The sequence below is a fragment of the Pan troglodytes genome, chromosome 8 (assembly GCF_028858775.2).
Source record: "Pan troglodytes isolate AG18354 chromosome 8, NHGRI_mPanTro3-v2.0_pri, whole genome shotgun sequence".
NCBI lineage: Eukaryota > Metazoa > Chordata > Mammalia > Primates > Hominidae > Pan > Pan troglodytes.
In genome coordinates, this window is record NC_072406.2 from 30,097,736 (window position 1) to 30,117,833 (window position 20,098).

At 39.5% G+C, this 20,098-nt stretch overlaps 1 protein-coding gene across 2 annotated transcripts in view; it reads right to left on the reverse strand.

The window, feature by feature from the left end:
* The window catches only part of CUBN (cubilin), a 305,950-nt gene that overhangs the window by 113,691 nt on the left and 172,161 nt on the right, over positions 1-20,098 (reverse strand). The window contains exons 32-38 of one of the 2 annotated variants that reach the window (XM_024346234.3): positions 16,112-16,271; positions 13,946-14,059; positions 11,703-11,813; positions 10,187-10,315; positions 8,944-9,076; positions 1,759-1,964; positions 690-874 (exon numbers count right to left, since the gene is read on the reverse strand). In XM_024346234.3, coding sequence (XP_024202002.2) covers positions 690-874; positions 1,759-1,964; positions 8,944-9,076; positions 10,187-10,315; positions 11,703-11,813; positions 13,946-14,059; positions 16,112-16,271 — 1,038 coding nt within the window. The remainder of the gene's footprint in view (positions 1-689; positions 875-1,758; positions 1,965-8,943; positions 9,077-10,186; positions 10,316-11,702; positions 11,814-13,945; positions 14,060-16,111; positions 16,272-20,098) is intronic. The other variant, XM_063781434.1, reaches the window with a different exon arrangement.

Consider the following 20,098-nt stretch of genomic DNA (forward strand, 5'->3'; position numbering starts at 1 on the left):
GTAGGGCTCACCATGTTCAAAGCACTTAGTAAATCTCCTACCTTTGGTTTTAAAATCTCAAATTACCTATTTTGAGGCATATTCTGTGATAATTTTTAAATAGCTCAGGACAAATTCATATGAACAGTTATTATAAAATACTCTACCAAACAAATTATGTAATAAGTCATTCCCATACATACTGGGCACCCATCAGGCACTGGGATCTATTCATGACCAAGAATCCAAGATGAATAAGGTGGGGTCATAGCCTGTAAGCATCCGATTGTGTTTCTGGAATTGATATGGTAGCCAGTGTCTGGATAGCAATGATCACCATGATTTTTATATTTATATTTATTTTTATATGGTCATTAAAATTTTTAATACTCTAACATAAAAACAAAGAGGATAGTAGGAAATAAGACAGAATAAATACTTATTTAGGACATACACGCATGCTTAGACAAAGCTCAACAGGAAAATTATAATAATCCTAAAAAACCCCTTAGATATGAAATGGAAAATAATAAATACAATACTGAAATTGCCTTTGTCCATGTAATCTAGAGGCAGTCTGCTCTAAATATGATTTAGAGCAGACTATCCCACATGATTTGCAAATGCTTGAATAGACGTTACCTTGGATTTATTTTTACCAATAGCAATTCACCAATATTTATGAACATTGATTGCATGTGGAAACTCACCCTTAATTTGTCATAATAGCAGTTTTGTATTTCTTCTATGTCCATCTCCAAGATTCTACCATGGACAACGTGAGATGCATTCACATTTACTGTCCATTGGTAATTGGAGTTATGTGGGTAGTTTTCAGGCCAGAAAGGAGAGGCGACTTTCCCATGAGTTCCCACAATATTATTATTGCCAAATACTAGGAGGGAAGACAGAGTAGTAAATCAGACCCACTTAGAATTGCTCTTTAATCAAATGAAAAAAACAAAAGGCAAAGGGTGTTGAAAAGGATGGACTTTTAATTGACTGTGATTTCTTTTCTGACTATTGAAAGAAATACTGCTTCCTTTTTGGTTTCTGGGCTATCACTTCCTTAGCAAAGGTCCTTAAAACGTTGCATGGTGTGAAAAGAGGCCACAACTTCCCATGTGAAAAGGGGTTCTGAGCCCCTAGGGGACTTGGGGACATGGGAAGGTGGGGTGAGCAGCCCCACTCTCTAATTTTGGTTTATCTATTTTACTTTGTTTTTCAAAAGAATGGAACATTTAAAAAAATTTACAAGAAAAACTGATAGTTTGAAATCACATATGAAATAGCCAATAATGGAAAAGTTGAGCTAGAGAATAAAAATATTTAACATTTTATGCTATTAGAAGAATACCCTATTGTTGTTATATGTGAGCACTTAAGCCAATCCCAAAGTAATACTAAATGTCTTAAATGTGAAGAATGTAGAGTTTATGAAATCAAATGAAACACACTTGATATAAATACACCAAACCCAAACTATAATATATTACCAGACTCTAACACAATATCATGAAAAAAACTAATTTAACATTAGGTAGAAATTAGAGCTTAAAAAGAACAATAGAACCATTGAGAGTGCTCTCCCTTGCCCTTATTGAGCCATTCATATATAATTCAGTTTTTCTAATACGTTATAAGGTAATTCACAAAGACAATGTAGGAAAATAGTGTAGAGTTTAGGATTGTTCTTGCTTAATATACTACTGAGAAAATTATTATTTCTGGTTTGTAAGACATATTCTGGAAGCTATCACTAAAATAGAAACAACTTACTCTTCATAAATGTGGCTTGGAAGCCTGTGCCGCTGCCAGAACCATCCGAGATAAATCTGACCCACAGGGTATGTCCAACGATGGAAGAATAATTGAGAGGGAAGGAGTTTCCACAGTATCGTCCCACCAAGTGACCCGTGGCATTTCCTTCACGGATCTCCACAAAATCTCTGCTGCAGTCCTGAGAGTCTTCCAACTGGAAAGATCTGATTTGGGGAAAAAAATATTTAAAGGGATTAAATTGAGAGAATAGACTTTGGGATTCTCCTGGATCACATGCTAGGTTAACCCGTTCACTTTTTTAAACTTTCTTTAACTTTGATCACAACATTATTTGGCTGTCTCAAAAAATTTCTTTCACTCGGACTTGTTGAAATGTGTATCCAATAGCTACAGAGACGACGAATACACTTCCATCAAGGAGTTTTCTTCCTAGTGGGCAAAACTGGGCGAGAATACAGAAAAAAAATATATAAGGCAGAATAGTGTGAGTGCCATCAGAGTTATAAAGTGGCGTTTAAGAATTGCAAAGCAGAGGCATCATATCTGATTGTGGTGCTCTGCAATAGCTTGATGGGAAGACTTTTTGAGATGGAAATATACATGTGAGCTGGATGTAAGCACTATAGATGGTGGGCAAAGAATCATGCCACCAAGGCACATGTGCAGAGAAGGGTGGGACATATTGAGAAAACTGCGAGATACCTGGTTTGTTTAAAACACTGAGTACCTCTAAGACATGGTGTGGGTTGGTTGAAGGTAAATAATAAAAAAAAAAGAAACCATTAAAACACGTAACTGGGGCAATATGATGGGATCATTTAGGTGGCACTTAAATGCGCCGCAAAGACGTATATACTTAATTTCTGGAGAGGCAGCAAAATTATGGGATTTGTAACAACACCCGCTGGTGCTTGAATGTGACCTATTCAACTTGTCTTATATTCTGCAACTACGATGTGATGGGGAGTCGAGGCTAGGAAATAGTATCTACCTCATATGATGTTCATAGGTAACATATCTAAAGAGTCTGGAACATGTAGGTGCTAGTTGAGTACTTTCAAAACTTGGCCTTACTGCTTAAAAACATGAGCTACTCAAGATAAAGTGGTATTGGTGTAAGGGTAGACAAATGGATAAGTGGAATAGGAAAGAATTTCCAGAAGGGGACCCACAAATACACTGTCAATCCAATTCAATCCATGGTGCCAAGACAAATCAAGGGGAAAACTCATTTTAACAAATGGTGATGCAATAACGGATATCCTTATGGAGAGAGAGGAAAAAAAGAAACTCTACCTCTGCCTATCTTCGTACACAGAAACTAATTTAATATTTCTCAAGGATGTAAATATAAAGGCTAGAAACATAAAGATCCTAGAAGAAAACATGGAGAAAAATCTTTGTGACCTTGGGATGGGCAAATATTTCTTAGATAGAATGCAAAAAGCACTAACCATAAGATAAAAAATTAATAAATTTGAATTCATAAATAAACATTTCATTAAAGACATGAATAAGAAAATGAATAGGCTGCGTGTGGTAGCTCACAACCATAATCTCAGCACTTTGGGAGGCTGAGGTGGGAGGATCATTTGAGCCCAGGAGTCTGAGACCAGCCTGAGCAACACAGTGAAACCCCCTCTCTACAAAAAATAAAATGTAGCTATGTGTGGTGGTCTGTGCCTATAATCCCAGCTACTTGGGAGGCTGAGGCAGGAAGATGGCTTAAGCCTGGGAGATAGAGGCTGAAGTGAGGGGTGATCGTGCCACTTCGCTCCAGCCTATGCAACAGAGTGAGACTCTGTCCAGAAAAATATATATATTTAAAAAAATGAAAAGGCAAGTTACAGACCGGGGTGGGGAAAGGGGACATAATCGTAAAGCATTTATCTAGCAAGGGACTCAAAGTTGAAATATAAAAGGAATTCCTACAGATAATGAAAAAACAACCAAATTAAAAGTGGACAAAGGGCTTGAACAGATATTCATAAAAGAAGACAAGAAAATGGCTACCAAGAATATGAAAAGTACTCTGCATGATTAGTCATCAGAGCAATGCAACTTAAATACCACAGTCAGATATCATTCCACACCCATGATAAGGGCTAAAATTAAAAGGCTGACAAGATCAATTGTTGACAAGCGTGCAAAGCAACTGAAGTCTTATATATTCCTGGTGGGACTGCATACTGACATAGCCACTTTGAATAATTATTTGGGAGTTTCTCATAAAATTAAATGTACATCCAATTAATGCCCAGAAATTCCACCCCTAAATATATATCCAAAGAAAATAAAAACACATGACCAAGGTAGTATCCTGAATATAAAATAACTCCTGCAACTCGAAAATTAAAAAACAAATAACCCAATTAAAATGGCAAAGAAACCGAATACACATTTCTCCAAAGAAGATTTATGAATGGCCAATAAAAACATGAAAAGATTTTCAAACATTATTAGTCATTAGAGAAATGCAAATCAAAACCACAATGAGATAACACTACAAACCATCAGGAAGACTATTATTTAAAAATGGAAAATAAGAAGTGCTGATGAGGATATGGAGAAATTAGAACTCTTACGCATTACTAACGGGAATGTAAAATAGTCCATCCCTATAAAAAAGTTTGGTGGTTCCTCAAAAAGTTAAACATAGTATTATCATATGAACCAGCAATTTCACTTCTAGGTTTATACCCCAATGAAATGAAAGCACGAACAAACAGGAAAGGGGAAAGGGTAAAGGAAAAAGGGAAGGGAAGGGAAGGGAAAAGGAAGGGAAGGGAAGGGAAAAGGAAGGGAAGGGAAAAGGAAGGGAAGGGGAAGGGAAAGGAAAGGAAGGGAAGGGAGGGGAACGGAAGGCAAGGGGAAGGGGAAGGGGAAAGGAAAGGAAAAATGTACTTCTCTGTCATGTGTATCTTTCTGTTAATGCTCAACATTATCCATTGCAAGATTTTACTTTATGCTAAGTATAGTGCTCCCCTGGGGCTCTATCTCAGCGAATGGAGGAGAATAGTTAGAGATAACCAGCCTGGAGGCTCTGGCCACCTCAAGCCCTACCACTAATCAATATACCAGGCACATCTCTGGTCACTCCCTGCCTACCAGACCACAGGGGTGAAGTAACCGGTCAGCTCTGCTCTAACCTAGCTCTCAAGCCAGATACTAGCATTGGTAGGTCTCTAACCAAATCAGTAAGCCTGGTGGTAAGCTGGTGGCTCTCACAATCCCACCAAGGTGGGTCACTACACTATAGACCATCTGGACTAGTCTAGATGGAATTTTTACAGCAAGCTATAACTGATAACTGAAATCAGGATATATCCACATCAGACAAAGCAAACCACATATTTGTCTCCTTTGACAATCTGATGATTTATAACACAATATTTCTATCTTCAATCATTTTTTTATTTTGCAAGGAATTGGTCTAAATCCATCTTTGGGATGGCTGCCAAGTTTCGTGCATACATTCAGGCTCAATTTTATTACCCATAATATGAGCAACAATGTGAAATACACTAAAATTGTTTTCTTCTGCTTCTCAGAAAGCAGAAAGGGAAGAAAGGGAGATCATTTTCCTCAGAAGGTAAATTACACGGAGTTGCCTCTAAAATCTTTCTATGCAAAGTGCATAATCCAGCAACATCGGCATCACCGGAGAGCTTGTTTGAAACAAGGAATCTGGCCCCACCAACCAACTCAGTGAGAAAGTGAATTTCAGCAAGATCCTAGGTGATCAACATGCACATTAGCATTCTGTCCGATGCTCCAGAAGATTACAAAGTGAAGGTCTTTTCTAAGTACTTGACTACTGTAATCCAGTGCTAGATGGCAGAAAAGACATTCCGTTGGACATGGTGGTAGGCAAATACCTAGAAGGATTAAATGAAACTATAAAAAAAGCTTTATTATGCTTGGAAGTCTTTGCTTTAGGCTGGTACATTTTATAAGCAACTACACCCTTTGGCTTAGATCTGTTAGTAAATGTAGGATGTGGAACAAAAATAGTACAATCACTGTTTCTTATTATCTCATTCTGATTCTTGAACTGAGACCTATCACTTTCTAAAAGCACTCTGCAAGTATAAAATACAATTTCTGTCAATTCCCTGCTCACCAAACCGCAGGGGTGAAGTAACTGGTCAGAAAGATTGCACTGCACTTTGAATAGAAAGATTTTAGAGACAACTGCATGTAATTTACCTTCTGAGGAAAATGATCTCCCTTTCTTCCCTTTCTGCTTTCTGAGAAGCAGAAGAAAACAATTTACCATATTTCACATTGTTGGTCATATTATGGGTAATAAATGGTTAAATATATGTCTTACAAAAAACTCCTTTTTAGGTTTTATTTCTCCCCGTTCCTTTTTGTTGCAGATTCAACCATAATTTCTCCAGTCTTCTTCCCTACTCAGTTTCACCACAATCCCAGCCCCATGTTTTAGAACTTGATGTGATACACATGCTTCTCATACGCTCTCACACACCCCAGGGTAATGTTTCCAAGCATCCATCTGGATAGAATTTAGACCAGGGCAGAAATAACTCACAGGCCTTGCCTTCTCATTAATCAACTGCAAAAAAAGAGGCATCTTGCAGCCTAAAAAGTCCATTTTAAAAATAAAACTCAAGCAAGTAACTCAGAGGAATCAAAATTAACTTCTTACAGGCGAGAAAGGAAATAGCTGAGTCATTACGATGTTCTATATGGTAATTAAAATGTAATGTCTATTAAGCACTGAAATAGATGAAACTTGCTTTCTGTGTGTGTAATCTCCCATCCTCTGGAAGGAGAGCCTAGTGCTGCCTGTTTGGATTTATTTGTGAGCTATCACAGAAGATACTTCAGAAATGATAAAGATTGAGAGAATTAAGTCACCAAACATTTGCTATGCACTAGCTGTGTGGTATGTGTTTTAAATTTGACATCTTCTTTAACCTTCACAGTCCTAGAAATTTGAAATTACTATAAATTTGTTTATAGAAACTTGTTATTATTATCCCACAGAAATAAAATGAATTTAATTAAATAGCTTCTTAATGTTGGCTTATGAGTAATTTGTCAAGACCTGAAATCTTGTCTGTCTGGAACACCTAGCTCAGTTCCTGGCAACCACTGAATGAGAGCAGTCAACAATGTGAATGTGGTAGAGACAAATAGGAAAAGACCAAAAAAAAAAAATCATTTTATTTGGCAATTCTGATAGGCCTACTAAAGCTGTGCGAAGGGCTTTGGATTTTATTCTAAGGACAATGATGGTGTTTTATTGATCAATGTATAGAAAGCACCTCACAGGAGTGTAGCATGTGCCAACTCCATGCCTAGCACATATTAGGAGCTTAATAAATATCTGTTGAGTGAAAGAATAAATATATGTCTGGTAAACATTATAAAGTATATAGATTTCTTCCCATCCAGAACTCTGTGCTCTTAGTGAAGACAAAGACAAACCAGGCCAGGCACAGTGGCTCATGCCTGTAATCCCAGCACTTTGGGAGGCCAAGGTGGGTGAATTACTTGAGGTTGGGAGTTCGAGACCAGCTTGGCCAACATGGTGAAACTCCATCACTACTAAAAATATAAAAACTAGCCTGGGATGGTGGCATGTGCCTGTAATCCTAGCTACTCAGGAGGCTGAGGCAGGAGAATAGCTTAAACCCCGGAGGCGACGTTTCAGTGAGCTGAGATCACTCCACTGCACTCCAGCCTGGGCAACAGAGCCAGACTGTGTCTCCAAAAAAAAGACAAACCAAAACCTCCTTCCTGTGAGGCAGCTTAAACTTGCATTGCCTTTCGGCATGCAGAGGTTGTCTTTGTTCTAACACAAGGCCACTTATACCCTGAAGAGGCTCTGTCTGATTAATGGATTAAAAAAAGCAACTTGAGATGTTTGAACTTGGTCCACAAATAGGATAGTTGTCCCATATTTTTAATCAGTTCCTGATGCACAGATTTGCAAGTCTTGGAAGAAAAGTAAGACTTTTAAATAAACAGGCCAGGGTCCTCAAAACAATCCTCTTCTCTCAACCATAAGTTACTTATATTCTCTTCAAAACAGAATTAGCAATCCCAACCACAGCCTAGTAATACGTAACATAGACTGGTAAATAAATTTTAATTCAAAACGGCAATTTAAATTCCAGGATCTTATGTCTCAATATACAATAAGCATCCATTATCAGTGTGACGTGTCACATATACCTCTCTATCAGTTGATTAAAATGTGTGCTTTTTACATCTACTCTAGGAGATATTATTGTTGCTGTCTAATTTAATTCAAGACCACTCAGAATGTGATAGGATCCTACTACTAATTCCATATTTATAGTCCATTTCAAAAAGTGTCATAGTGCAATGAGGAATATGAAAGTGTTCTAAAAAATTAAATTTAAAGTTTAAGTAAGTTTAAGTTTGGAAGTTAAAGAAACTTCCAAAACCATTCTTTTTTTTTTTTTCAAGATGGAGTCTCACTCTGTTGCCCAGGCTGGAGTGCAGTGGCTCAATCTCAGTGCACCACAACCTCCACCTCCCAGGTTCAGGGCATTCTCCTGCCTCAGCCTCCCAAGCAGCTGGGATTACAGGTGCCCGCCACCACTCCTGGCTAATTTTTGTATTTTTAGTAGAGACGGGGTTTCGCCATGTTGGCCAGGCTGGTCTCGAACTCTTGACCTCAAGTGATCCACCCGCCTTGGCCTCCCAAAGTGCGGGATTACAGGCATGAGCCACTACACCCAGCCCCAGAACCATTCTTCTGACAGAAATAGAAGGAAAGGTGGATTGAGGTAGGGATAAGATAAAAGCGTAAAGAATGCTTAATTGAGATGGGAGGGCTCTGCTGGAATAAACAATACTAGTGATTCCCTGGAAGAACCTTAATGTGTCTAATTCCAAAAAAAAGATAAGATTCCTGTACTCTGAACATGAGTGCGCCACAGATTCATTCATTCACCAAGGACTCAAGAATATACTTTTGGAAATGTTAGGCAGGACTCAAGAACCATGGTCGAGAGAATCTTCATGCTATTTATAACTCAAACTGTGACTGAAACAGAGGAAATTTGGAAAAATACTTCCTAAATTTCACATACACTAAGAGTTGCCCACCCTATTAGCACCAGAACTTCTTTCCTACAGATTCATTAGCACTGAAACAATACACCATAAAAAAGGATTTACATAAAAGACAGCTGGAGCCCGTTGCCAGGGGAACTAACAATGTTCCAGACACATTCCACATTAGGGGGATAAACGTCTGGGTAGCCAGGGCTGTTGAAGATGCCTTCAGCCATGTAGAACGTTCCACCACAAGCTGGAAGAAAATAGAAATAAAGTGAGTATCAGAGCAAAGACTGCATCAGACACTACAAAATAAAGGAGAAAGAACGCTAGAGCCATTATCAATGTAAAAGAATAGATAGTATTTCCATCTCACATTTTAAAACATTCATGTCATATAAAATAAGGGAACAATTCTGCAAACTGAAGACCAAGGGCCATGCAGTGTGGTGGATTAGAAGGAATTTCTGCAATGTCTTTTCTCAAAGCCGTTTCTTCCTGTGAACGGTAACTTTGAAGAATAAAAGACTTGTTTACCATCCTACAGCCACTTGGCTTTTGTGACCAGGATTCTATTCAACCCTGGCCTAGAACCCAACACAGCATGCTTGCTTTCCCTCTCAGTAGAGCACCGAAATGCACACACCAATCTTCTAGGTGTTCTGTAGCTTTTAACCACTAAAAACAAGGAAGATGGCAGTGACCAACAGCACTCTCTGGGCTAAGAGGCTAAGAAACCCAGTCCTGGGTAACTACTCGTTCCTCTCCTCCCCAGGTTGGGGCTGCCTTAACAAACAAGCCAAAAAGAACACCAGGGTGAGCGCGGTGGCTCACACCTGTAATCCCAGCACTTTGGGAGGCCGAGGCTGGTGGATCACGAGGTCAGGAGTTTGAGACCAGTCTGGCCAACACAGTGAAACCTCATCTCTACTAAAAATACAAAAATTAGCCCGGTGTGGTGGCGAGTGCCTGTAATCCCAGCTACTCAGGAGGCTGAGGCAGGAGAATCGCTTGAACCGGGGAGGCAGAGGTTGCAGTGAGCCAAGACCGTGCCATTGCACTCCAACCTGGGCGACCAAGTGAGACTCCGTCTCAAAAACAACAAAAGAACACCAAGTCATCTGATAGCGTGGCATGTAGCTGAAAAGACAGCTACATTTCCAACCAATCCTCCACACTTCCAGAGTTCATTATTGCTAGAATTGACAACACGATCACTTAATTGGGAAGAAGGTAAGATTTGGCCCAGAGGTGATCTCAGGAAACTAGCTCCCAACTACGAAGGTCAGAGTCCCCAATAACAAACCAAGAATTTCTACCACATCCCTGTTAACCGCTAGAGTCAGGTGCTAAGGTTTCTTACCCGACACTGATGCAGTGACCGTGGTGTGGAAACCCCCAGCACTCATGCTAGAATCAGAGACGAACCTCAGCGTCAGGGCGCTGCTGAAGGATGTGATAGGATGGGGCATGTCGGTGCCACAGTAACGGCCTAAATAATGAAGATAACGACAAGGAGAATGAATGACAACATGGCAGAGACCGCTGTTTCTAGGAAACACATCTTTACTCGAATTACAAGAGACCAAAACAAAGTGAAGAAATTGCCACTAGGAGAACCACTTCATTCAGGGTCAGTGTTTGAGACAATACCCGATGATTTAAAATAAACTATATATAGGAGCTATATATAGGAGAGGTGATTTATAAACATGTTCAAGAACAATAGGACCAGAGGAAAAACTTAGATGACTGAGGGACACATGTACCTAAAGCAAAAATCTCCAGCCCAGTTGGACCCATACAAATAAATGCACTAATATCCAATATTTTGTAGCACAGAAAAGTGTGGATGCTGGAGCCAGGCTACCTGGATTCAGCCCCTGGCTCAGCCATTTGCTAGCTGTGTGATCCTAGGCAAGTGACTTATGTGCTTGGTGCCTCAGTTTCCCCACTTGGAAAAAGGGGCATATTGAAAATAATGAAACCTATCTCATAAGATTACAAGGATTGACCTACTATTTATAACATACTGAGAACAGTACTCAGCGCAAGGTGTTGCTATGTAACAGCTTGTTAAATAATATACCCTTATCCTTGGTCAAATGCTTACTAACAAATGCTGTGAGAGGTGTGCATAGGGTGTGGAGAGTTCATTGATTGTTCACTATTTTCTCAGACACTGTCCTGGGCACTGGGAATTAGGCAACAGGCAAAACAGTCTCCTCTCTGACAGACCTTGTCTTCTAGTGCAGGATGAGAAGTTTTTACAACAAAATTCAAAAGTTAGGAAATTTACGGAGAAAGCTTAAATGGCCTGGTGTGTGTGTGTGTGTGTGTGTGTGTGTGTGTGTGTTTGTTTGTTTTGCCTGAGAGCATTTCAGAAACTAGATAGCGGCACTGTTTAATTTTATTGGGATGTCTAACAAACAAAAAGACAGATTTTTAATGGAATTAATTAATTAATTAACTAATTAAGTGCTTTTTTTTTTGCTTCCACTAAGGACAAGGCTGAAAGAAACATGCTCCATGTGAATGTAAGAACTTGGTCAAATATTAACAAGAAATTTCTGATAGAATGCTATCTAATGCTGGGATGGGTTGCATTCCACTATTCTTTAAAGCAGCTGCAATTTTTAAATGTTTTAAAACATATACACAAACTATTCACACGTTTGAATATATTAATAAACAGGCTGAGTTCCCTGAACCCCACATTCAAGCCTGCTTTCTTACCCTCTAATCATCTTTATTTGGCTTAGGCTGCTCTTTCTATTTATTGGAAACATTGTAACCTAGAATGGCAGCCTATAAATATGCAGATCTATAAATAAAGCACAGCCAAGACCACAGATGTAGATGAGTGAACGCTGAGGTACCTCGGAGGGGCGCGTCTTCATGGCCCCCATCCAAAATTTCTACAAAGTCACGTGCACACGTTGTGCTTCTTTCAAGTTCAAAGTGGGTAAAAGAGAGGGTGATATGATTTACTGGAAGAAAAAAGAGAAGATTCTCTCGTAAAGTACTGGCAAATAAAACATACAGGGAGATGGGGCAAGACGGGGAGGTGGGGATGGTTAATGACTATAAAAAATAGAAGGAATGAGTAAGACCTGTTTGATAGCACAACAGGGTAATTGTAGTCGATAATAACTTATTGTACATTTAAAAATAATTAAAAGAGTATAATTGGATTATTTGTAACACAAAGGATAAATGCTTGAAGGGATGGATACCCCATTTCCATGATGGGATTATTTCACATTGCATGCCTATATCAAAACATCTCATGTACCCCATAAATATATACATCTACTATGTACCCACAAAAATTAACAATAAAATTTTTTTACAAAATAAAATTAAAATTCAAAAACATACAGGGAGATAAATTTTACTTCTGGTAATTTCATGTAAGGGTTCTCCAGCAGAGAAGTAATGAATGAGGCGGGTTTGCACATGGTTGAAGGGATAAAGCAAGGGAAGGGGACAACTTCTATCCTAGATGGTTTCCTTTGAAGAGTAACGGAATAGATGCTTTTGAAAGTGCCTGTGGCATCTGAAACACTGGCAGTGGTAAATAAGAGGACTCCTGGGTAGGTTCATTCCAGGCACTATAAGGGAATATCTTGTTGGAAAATGCCGTCTTTCCAGTTTTTATATCACCATTGCTGTGTTCCTCGCAGAAGCATTTTTCTCAATAGACTCATTTCCTTAAATTCGGATTCTTTGCATGTGCTTGTAAATAAGGCATTCTTTTCTCCCTGGCGCTCACATTTTAGCTCACTCAGTTTTATTTTCAGGCTAGAGCTAGTGCCCTAAGGTTCAGAGACATTTATCAAGAAAGTTTTGAATTACTTGCAGAACAGCAAGCACCTGGATACATTTTCTTTTTGTTGTTCTTTAAGCTCCCTAATCTTCAGAATAGGATCTTTTCCTATTGCTGTTCTTGAACCAGTGAGATCTTTCATCTAAATGCTTTACAACTCATTAGAAAATAATCCTCAGGCACAAACTTCTCAGTTCAAGGGAGGGGGCTTCTTTATCTACAGCTCAGTTTCTGGCTGGCTGGCAACTTTCTTTGGGGCTCCACCTCCCCGTTTGAATTGGCTAAGGATGACATCATCGGCTGCCACATCTTATGCATGTCAATGAAGATACTAGCAATTTGTTAACTCCTGACATCCCAGGGGAAAGTGCTAGAGAATATTTAAGCCAAACTCTTCATTTTGCAGATTACTTTTTCATGGCCTGATTAGCTTAAGTGACTTCCCTATTTTCACACAGGCGATTAATTACTGTGCAGAGTGAAGAACTTAAAGCCTTTCCTACATTATGCCTGAAACTGTATTTTCCTGCAAACCTCAAAGGAGGGCAGGGCTCCTCTGAAACAGGATTCAGAAGGGCCCCAGCATCACCCGCTTTGCAGCCATTCTGTCATGTCCTTGAGGGGCATTTCCTGATGTTCTCTGTCTGTAAAATGAGGACAGAAGTCCTTACCATCAGACTGTTACCAGGTCAGAAAATAAGATTCTAGGGTTCCAAAAAAGAAAAGAAAGTAAGCGTTTATTCAATGTTTCTTCTAGGCCTGTGCTGGAATAGCACCTTGCAGGAGAGCCCAGGTTTTATGAATGTTTGCTTTGATGGATAGTTGCACGCATTGCATTCTGGCCCGTGAGTCACTGATTCTCCAGTCTGTGACTCTTCTTCATTTGTTCACTCAGCAACTGTCTTGAACATCAGCTATACTCAAGGCACACATGTCAAAAACTATTTATCGATTATTTTGGTTTACCCCCAATCTCATACGCCTGCATACGCCTGTTAATACAGCAAGGTTGTAGGTGTGTTGTGTTGTGCGTGTGTGTGTTTTTTAACCTTTGCTAGGCCTTGAAATGAAAAAAAAGAAATTGTTTTTAAATTTAGAAGCAACTGTAAAAATGACTTCCCTATCAGATTAGGAAATGCTTGTTCTTATGCACATCAGGAATTGGGACTTGCAAAAGATGAAGAGGAAGGCCATCGATTGTTAGCACTGAGATAAGAAGGTTACTCATAGACTGACCTTCCCACAGACACCTTCTCTCCTGTGTGCCTTTTCTTTTTCATTTTTGTTACTTACATGGAGGTTGCGCTTGAATGATCCAGCTGCAGTTCTGATTGTTTGGATAATTGGCAGGGAACCGTGGAGAGGAAACAGTATCAAATGAGCTGGTGAGGATGTGGCCTCCGCAGGCTGGGGAACACACAAACACACATACATGTCATATGCTTTTCATTTCTACTGACCGTACAAAACAATTATTTGATGAATAAAACCATCAATGATTTTTCTTCTTATTTCTAAAATGCACACCAAGAAAGTTCTCCATAAGGAGAGCTGTACATAAACCATGAGAAAACAGGAGCACAGTTTATATTTTTAACAATTATTCTTCAACTACAGGAAGTAGGAAGTGGCAAAAAGCAAAAGATTAAATGTCTATGAATTGCCTAAGTCATTCAAACAAAATTCTTGCATGGATTCACTTACCCTGCCCACTCATAAATCATAGGTATAGGGATAATCTGCTTATAAATGACCTCTTTTTTTCAGGAAAATAAATACTCAATTGAATAAGGCTTCATAAGGATGACTGCAGATTACTAGAGAAGAGCAAAATTCGATGTGAGTCTTGAAGAGGGAGAGGCGGTCACCGCTGGAGGGCGTAAGAGGAGTCTTGCTGAGGAGGAGGCCGAGGCTAAACTAGGACTTGGAGGGTGAGAAAAGGGAGGCCAGGGAGGGGACTGCCTGAGCAGACACAGAGGAGCATCTATAGAGGCTCAGCTGGAGCATGGGGTGCCCCAGGGATGTGGGTGACTGATGCTGGAGAGAGGTCAGGGTGGGTTCTGGGGCTCTTGGTTAACATCTGCAGGAGCTTGAGCTTTATTCTCCAGGCCAGGTGGAGACAGGACAGACATTGAGCATTCCAATGGCATGATCAGAGCAGGGCTTTTACAGGCGACCTTGGAGAGAGATGGGGTAAGGGTAGGTGACTTTCAGGAGGTTGTTATAGTCCGGATGAAAGCTAGCAGGGACTTTTTACTATGAAGCAACATACAAGTGAATAATAACATGCAAAAGAACTATTAGGAAACTAGTTTTTCTTTAAAATCAACAAGAATATAGTCTGTCTTGCTCCAAAGTCTAAAGGTCTATGGTGCGTATTTGGGAGACCTCGATCCAGGCACTGTCCCCATCCAGAGCTCTTTACTACAGAATATAAGCGAGTTGACTAAGATAGACATAATGACTACACAGACTAAATGTATTTGTAGTGAATGTTCTGAATCATCTGAATACAAGTCATCTGTGACTATGGGATAAGGGGTTCATCTCTTAGAACGAGCAGATGAAAGGCAATGGGTAAAAAGGTCTTGGAGAAGTGGTGATTTAAGAACAAAAATGGCCAGGTATGGTGGCTCATGCCTGTAATTCTAGCACTTTGGGAGGCTAAGACAGGAGAATCACTTGAGGCCAGGAGTTTGAGACCAGCCCGGGCAACAGAGCAGATCCCATCTCTAAAAAAGAAAAAAAATAGCCAGGCGTGGGGGTGCACCTATAGTCCCAGCTACTCAGGAGGCTGAGGTGGGAGGATTGCCTGAGCCTGGGAGGTCGAGGCTTCAGTGAGCCGTGATTGCACCACTGCACTCCAGCCTGGGTGACAGAGAGAGACCCTGTGGAAAGAAAGGGAAGGGGAGGGAAAGAGAGATGAGGAAAAGGAAGGGGAGGAGAGGAAAGGGAAGAAGAGGGGAGGAGGGGAGGAAGGGAGGGAACAAAGAAAGAAAAATAAATGGAAAACAACAGTGACTCCTCAGTTGGACAATGGCAGGATTCAGAAATGAGGGAAACCACTGCTTCCGGGGGCTGGCATCTGAATACATTACAAGCAAGTCTTGTAATTGATAGCAGTGTATCCCATTCTAGTGTAAAGCCTTGGGTAGTGCTAGATCAGTGAATTTGGATAAAATTCACTGTTTTATTTGGATAAAATATACTGTTTCTAGTCTTAAAAGCACTTTTAAACTTGTTAGAGATGCGGGTCCAAAGGAAGTCAGAGAAGGAGAAGGTTACAAGCATCAGGAGTTGGGATAATTGTAAGTCACAGTTCTTTTGTTCTATTTAATTTTTTACACGTTAAGTAGAAGGCTGTGATCAATTTCTGAGCACAGGTCTCATTTCACTGTTGCACCAAACAGAGCACTGAAGGATTTCTCTTGTGCTTGGGAAGATCCACAGGGTACTTGCCTTGCCTGAATTGAGCTCGGAAGCCTCTGTTCTGTCTGGAAGGGCCAGACTGAAATCTCAAGAAGAGGCTGTTTCCTGAGGAGACGATGGGGTTAGCCAGCTGCTCCCTTCCACACGTCCTGGCAAGGCGGGACATTGTGGAGCTTAAGCCATCGTATGCCTACAAGAAAGGAGACAGGGCAAACAGTGGTTCAGATTCACATCTAGAAGGCCTGTATTCCACGAACTGTCTGCACGCCGATGTACTAGTGGATAATCACACGTTTGCTGGATCTAGGGAAACTGGCTTTATTTTCTTGTCTTTTCTCACAGCTGTAGCAAGTCTTTGGTCATTTCTAGGGATGCTGACGTGAATTTCGGCAGGACTTCCTCTGTCAGAGCCACTGTTAGATTTCTTGATATCTTCATAAATGCCGTCCCTTCCACACTCCTCTTCCTCCCCAACCCCAGTGTAGTCACCTCACAGGCCATGCCCACAACATGTGCTGGAAATGTGTAATGCAAGAATAGACACATGAGAAAACAGATGAGAAATAATGATGAGTGATGAGCATTTGTTGTCAGAATCCCGACATTGGTTGGATCTGTTTGTTCTTCATAAGTTTCGTGATAGGGTAATGCTCAAGAGAAGAGAAATGGCAGAATTCTTTTCAAATGATAGGGGTGATATAAGGCTGATTTAGAAAACTACCTCTCTCTTTTTGCCCGTGCATGGTGGCTCACATCTACAATCCCAGCACTTTGGGAGGCTGAGGCGGGTGGATCACCTGAGGTCAGGAGTTCAAGACCAGCCTGGCCAACATGGCGAGACCCCGTCTCTAATAAAAAATACACAAATTAGCCAGGTGTGGTGGTGTGCACCTGTAGTCAAAGCTACTCGGGAGGCTGAGGCAGGAGAATTGCTTGAACCCGGGAGGCAGAGGTTGCAGTGAGCTGAGATCCCACCACTGCACTCCAGCCTGGGCAACAGAGAGCGAGATTCTGTCTCAAAAAAAAAAAAAAAAAAAAAAGGAAAAGAAAATTACCTCTCTCTTTTTAACTGTTGGTCTCTGTCTTGCCTAGTGCCATGCTGGGACCTAGCTGACCCTCCAGACATGTAATGAAATGGAATCTATGTCACATATACCTGAAATCTCTGTATTGATTTGTAAAATTTGAAGCTTACTAATTTGCTTGGAACTCAGTGTCTAGATGAATTTTTGAATACTCTTATGTGTAAATCAGGGGGGAAATGAGTTCCTTTGCTTGGATGATTAATAATAACTCCCATTCATTAGTGCTTACTATGTGCCAGGAACTGGATTCAGCCCTTCACGTACACTGTCCCATTTTATCCTCCCAAATTTCTTTCTGTTTTTAAGAACAGGACAACAGAGGCACAGAGAGCCTAAGTAATGGGCCCAAGTCACACAATTCCTAAGAGGGAGCAGGTCACGTTGAATCAGACCACTAGATTCCAGAGTCCAGAATTGAAACCCTTTCCTCTTGTTCACTGCAAGGTATCAACTGAGCAGGACGCATGCATCAACCTGCCAACCATTAGAATGTGACTGAAAGTATGAAGGTAAAATATGGCCATTTCATTAAAAACAAATTGCCATTTATATTTCATAAGAAAATCTTGGGGAAAAAAATAGAAAGTTCAGAGATTCAATGTAAGGAAGGTACTTGCAAGTGACTTTAAAAATCTGGTGATGATCATAATCAGTGTTCTGTTTAGCTCACAGGTATGATTCTGCATGTTCTCTTTAGCCACAGGTATGATTGGCAGGATATTCTCAGTTTGGCTTATACAAGCCCATGAATCAAATATCAATAGGATTTTTAACTTTCTGAGGAGCTAAAGCTCTTACAATAATAAGTTTAAAACAAATGTGGGTCTGTTCTGGAGCAGCAATTCTTTTCTTTTTTATTATTTAATGTTCAAAATTTAAATATATATATATTTATCTCCAATAAATGAAACCTGATGACTGATTTTCATTCAACAAAGATTGATTAAAAACTAAATTCCATTTTTCTAACCAATTCAAACTATAATTTCCAATCTAGTATGAATGCTTCCTTTGAACACATTAAACACTGTAAACAGTAGACAAAATGACATTTAAACCATCACTACAAAACCTCTTACTACATTCATATTTGAGTCTACTCTCAAATATCACCACCATTGGTTTAATTCAAGTCTTTATTATCTCTATACTTGGTTTTATGCTGTCCTAAGGTTATAGATACAGCATCCTAAGCTTTTAGTAATATTCTATTAATACTGTCTTAGTTTTAATAGCAAAGGATAATGAATACCTTCTTAGAACATCTGTGGTTACAGAGTATGGAGAATATACCAATTGAATCTTAAGGCACAGACTATTTACTTCTCTCAAGATAATTTATTCATTTATTTGTTTAGAATAGCATTTTTTCATTTTTATAAAAGTTTAAGATTCAATTTTATGAATATATATAGTTTATATTTATTTTTTATTTCGGTTTTAACTGATGCATACTAATTGAACACATGTATGAGGTATAGTGTGATGTTTCAATACACATATACATTGTGTAATTATGAAATCATGGTATTCAGCATGTCCATCAATTCAAACATTCATCATTTATTTGTGGTGAGACCATTAAGAATCCTCTCTTCTAGTTACTTTTAACACACTATAATATTTATAAACCATAATATTGTTTACTGTGGGTGCCCTACTGTGTTATAGAACATCAGAACTTATTCCTCTTACCTAACTGTAATTGTGTACCCTTTGACAAATATCTCCCCATAATTTCCTCCCTGTTACCGTCCCCAGCCTCTGGTAACCACTATTCTACCCTGTACTTGTGCAAGATCAGCATTTTTACACTCCACAAATGAGTGAGATCATGCAATATTTATCTTTCTGTGCCTGGCTTATTTCCATGAACATAAAGTCTTTCAGGCTCATCCATGATGCCACAAATGACAGGATTGTTTTCATTTCTAAGTACCATCCCATTGTTTATATATATCACATTTTAAAAATCCATTCATCCATTGATAAGTCTTTTTGTCTTCAAAAGAAGACATACAAATGACCAACAGGTAAATGAAAAAATGCTCAACACCACTAATCACCAGTGAAATCCAAATCAAAGCCACAGTGAAATACCACTTAATCCCAATTAGAAAATAACAAGGGCTGGTGTGGATGTGGGGAAAAGGGAACCTTTACACACTATTGATGGGAATGTAAATTGATACAGCCATTATGAAAAACAGTATGGACATTTCTCAAAAAATCAAAAATAGAGCTACCATATGATCCAACAGTCTCACTCCTGGGATAAACAGACAAAGAAAATTAAATAAGTATGTTGAATATATCTGCATTTCCTTGTTAACTGAAGCACTAGTCACAATAGCCAAAATATGGAATCAACCTAAGTGTCTAGCATTTCTTAATTTTTTAAACTAGTGGAACAATGGGTTCTATGGTGTTTATAGACTTCTCAAAAAAGAAAAAGAAAAAACTCTAAGATTTTGCAAGTCCATGGACTCACAAAATAAGACTCTTCTGGTTTTAAAAAAATTTTCTCCGAAATTCAAAGGTCCAAGGAGTAAGTACATATTGTTTCTTCCCTCTCACCGTCCTTGTTTTCAGTCTGAGTGGTTGGAATCCTCTCAAGGGACAAGAGGAAATAAGGGGAACAAAAGTAAACTAAAACATTAAGGCTGAAATCTTCAGAAAATCACCCGAATGACCCATTTCCTTGGGGATCCTTTGAAAGGGGCACACCTAGAAGCTTTACAGACTTCCCAGCTATTTCCCCTACCCCCAGCCCCTGAGGTCCTGGAATTACAAGACCTCTGCTAAAATTCATCTGGCTGAAGTAATACTTCACAAGGAATGGATCAAAAATAGAAGGTTTTCTCGAGACCAGCCTGGCCAACATGACAAAACCATGTCTCTACTAAAAATACAAAAAAAAATTAGCCAGGCA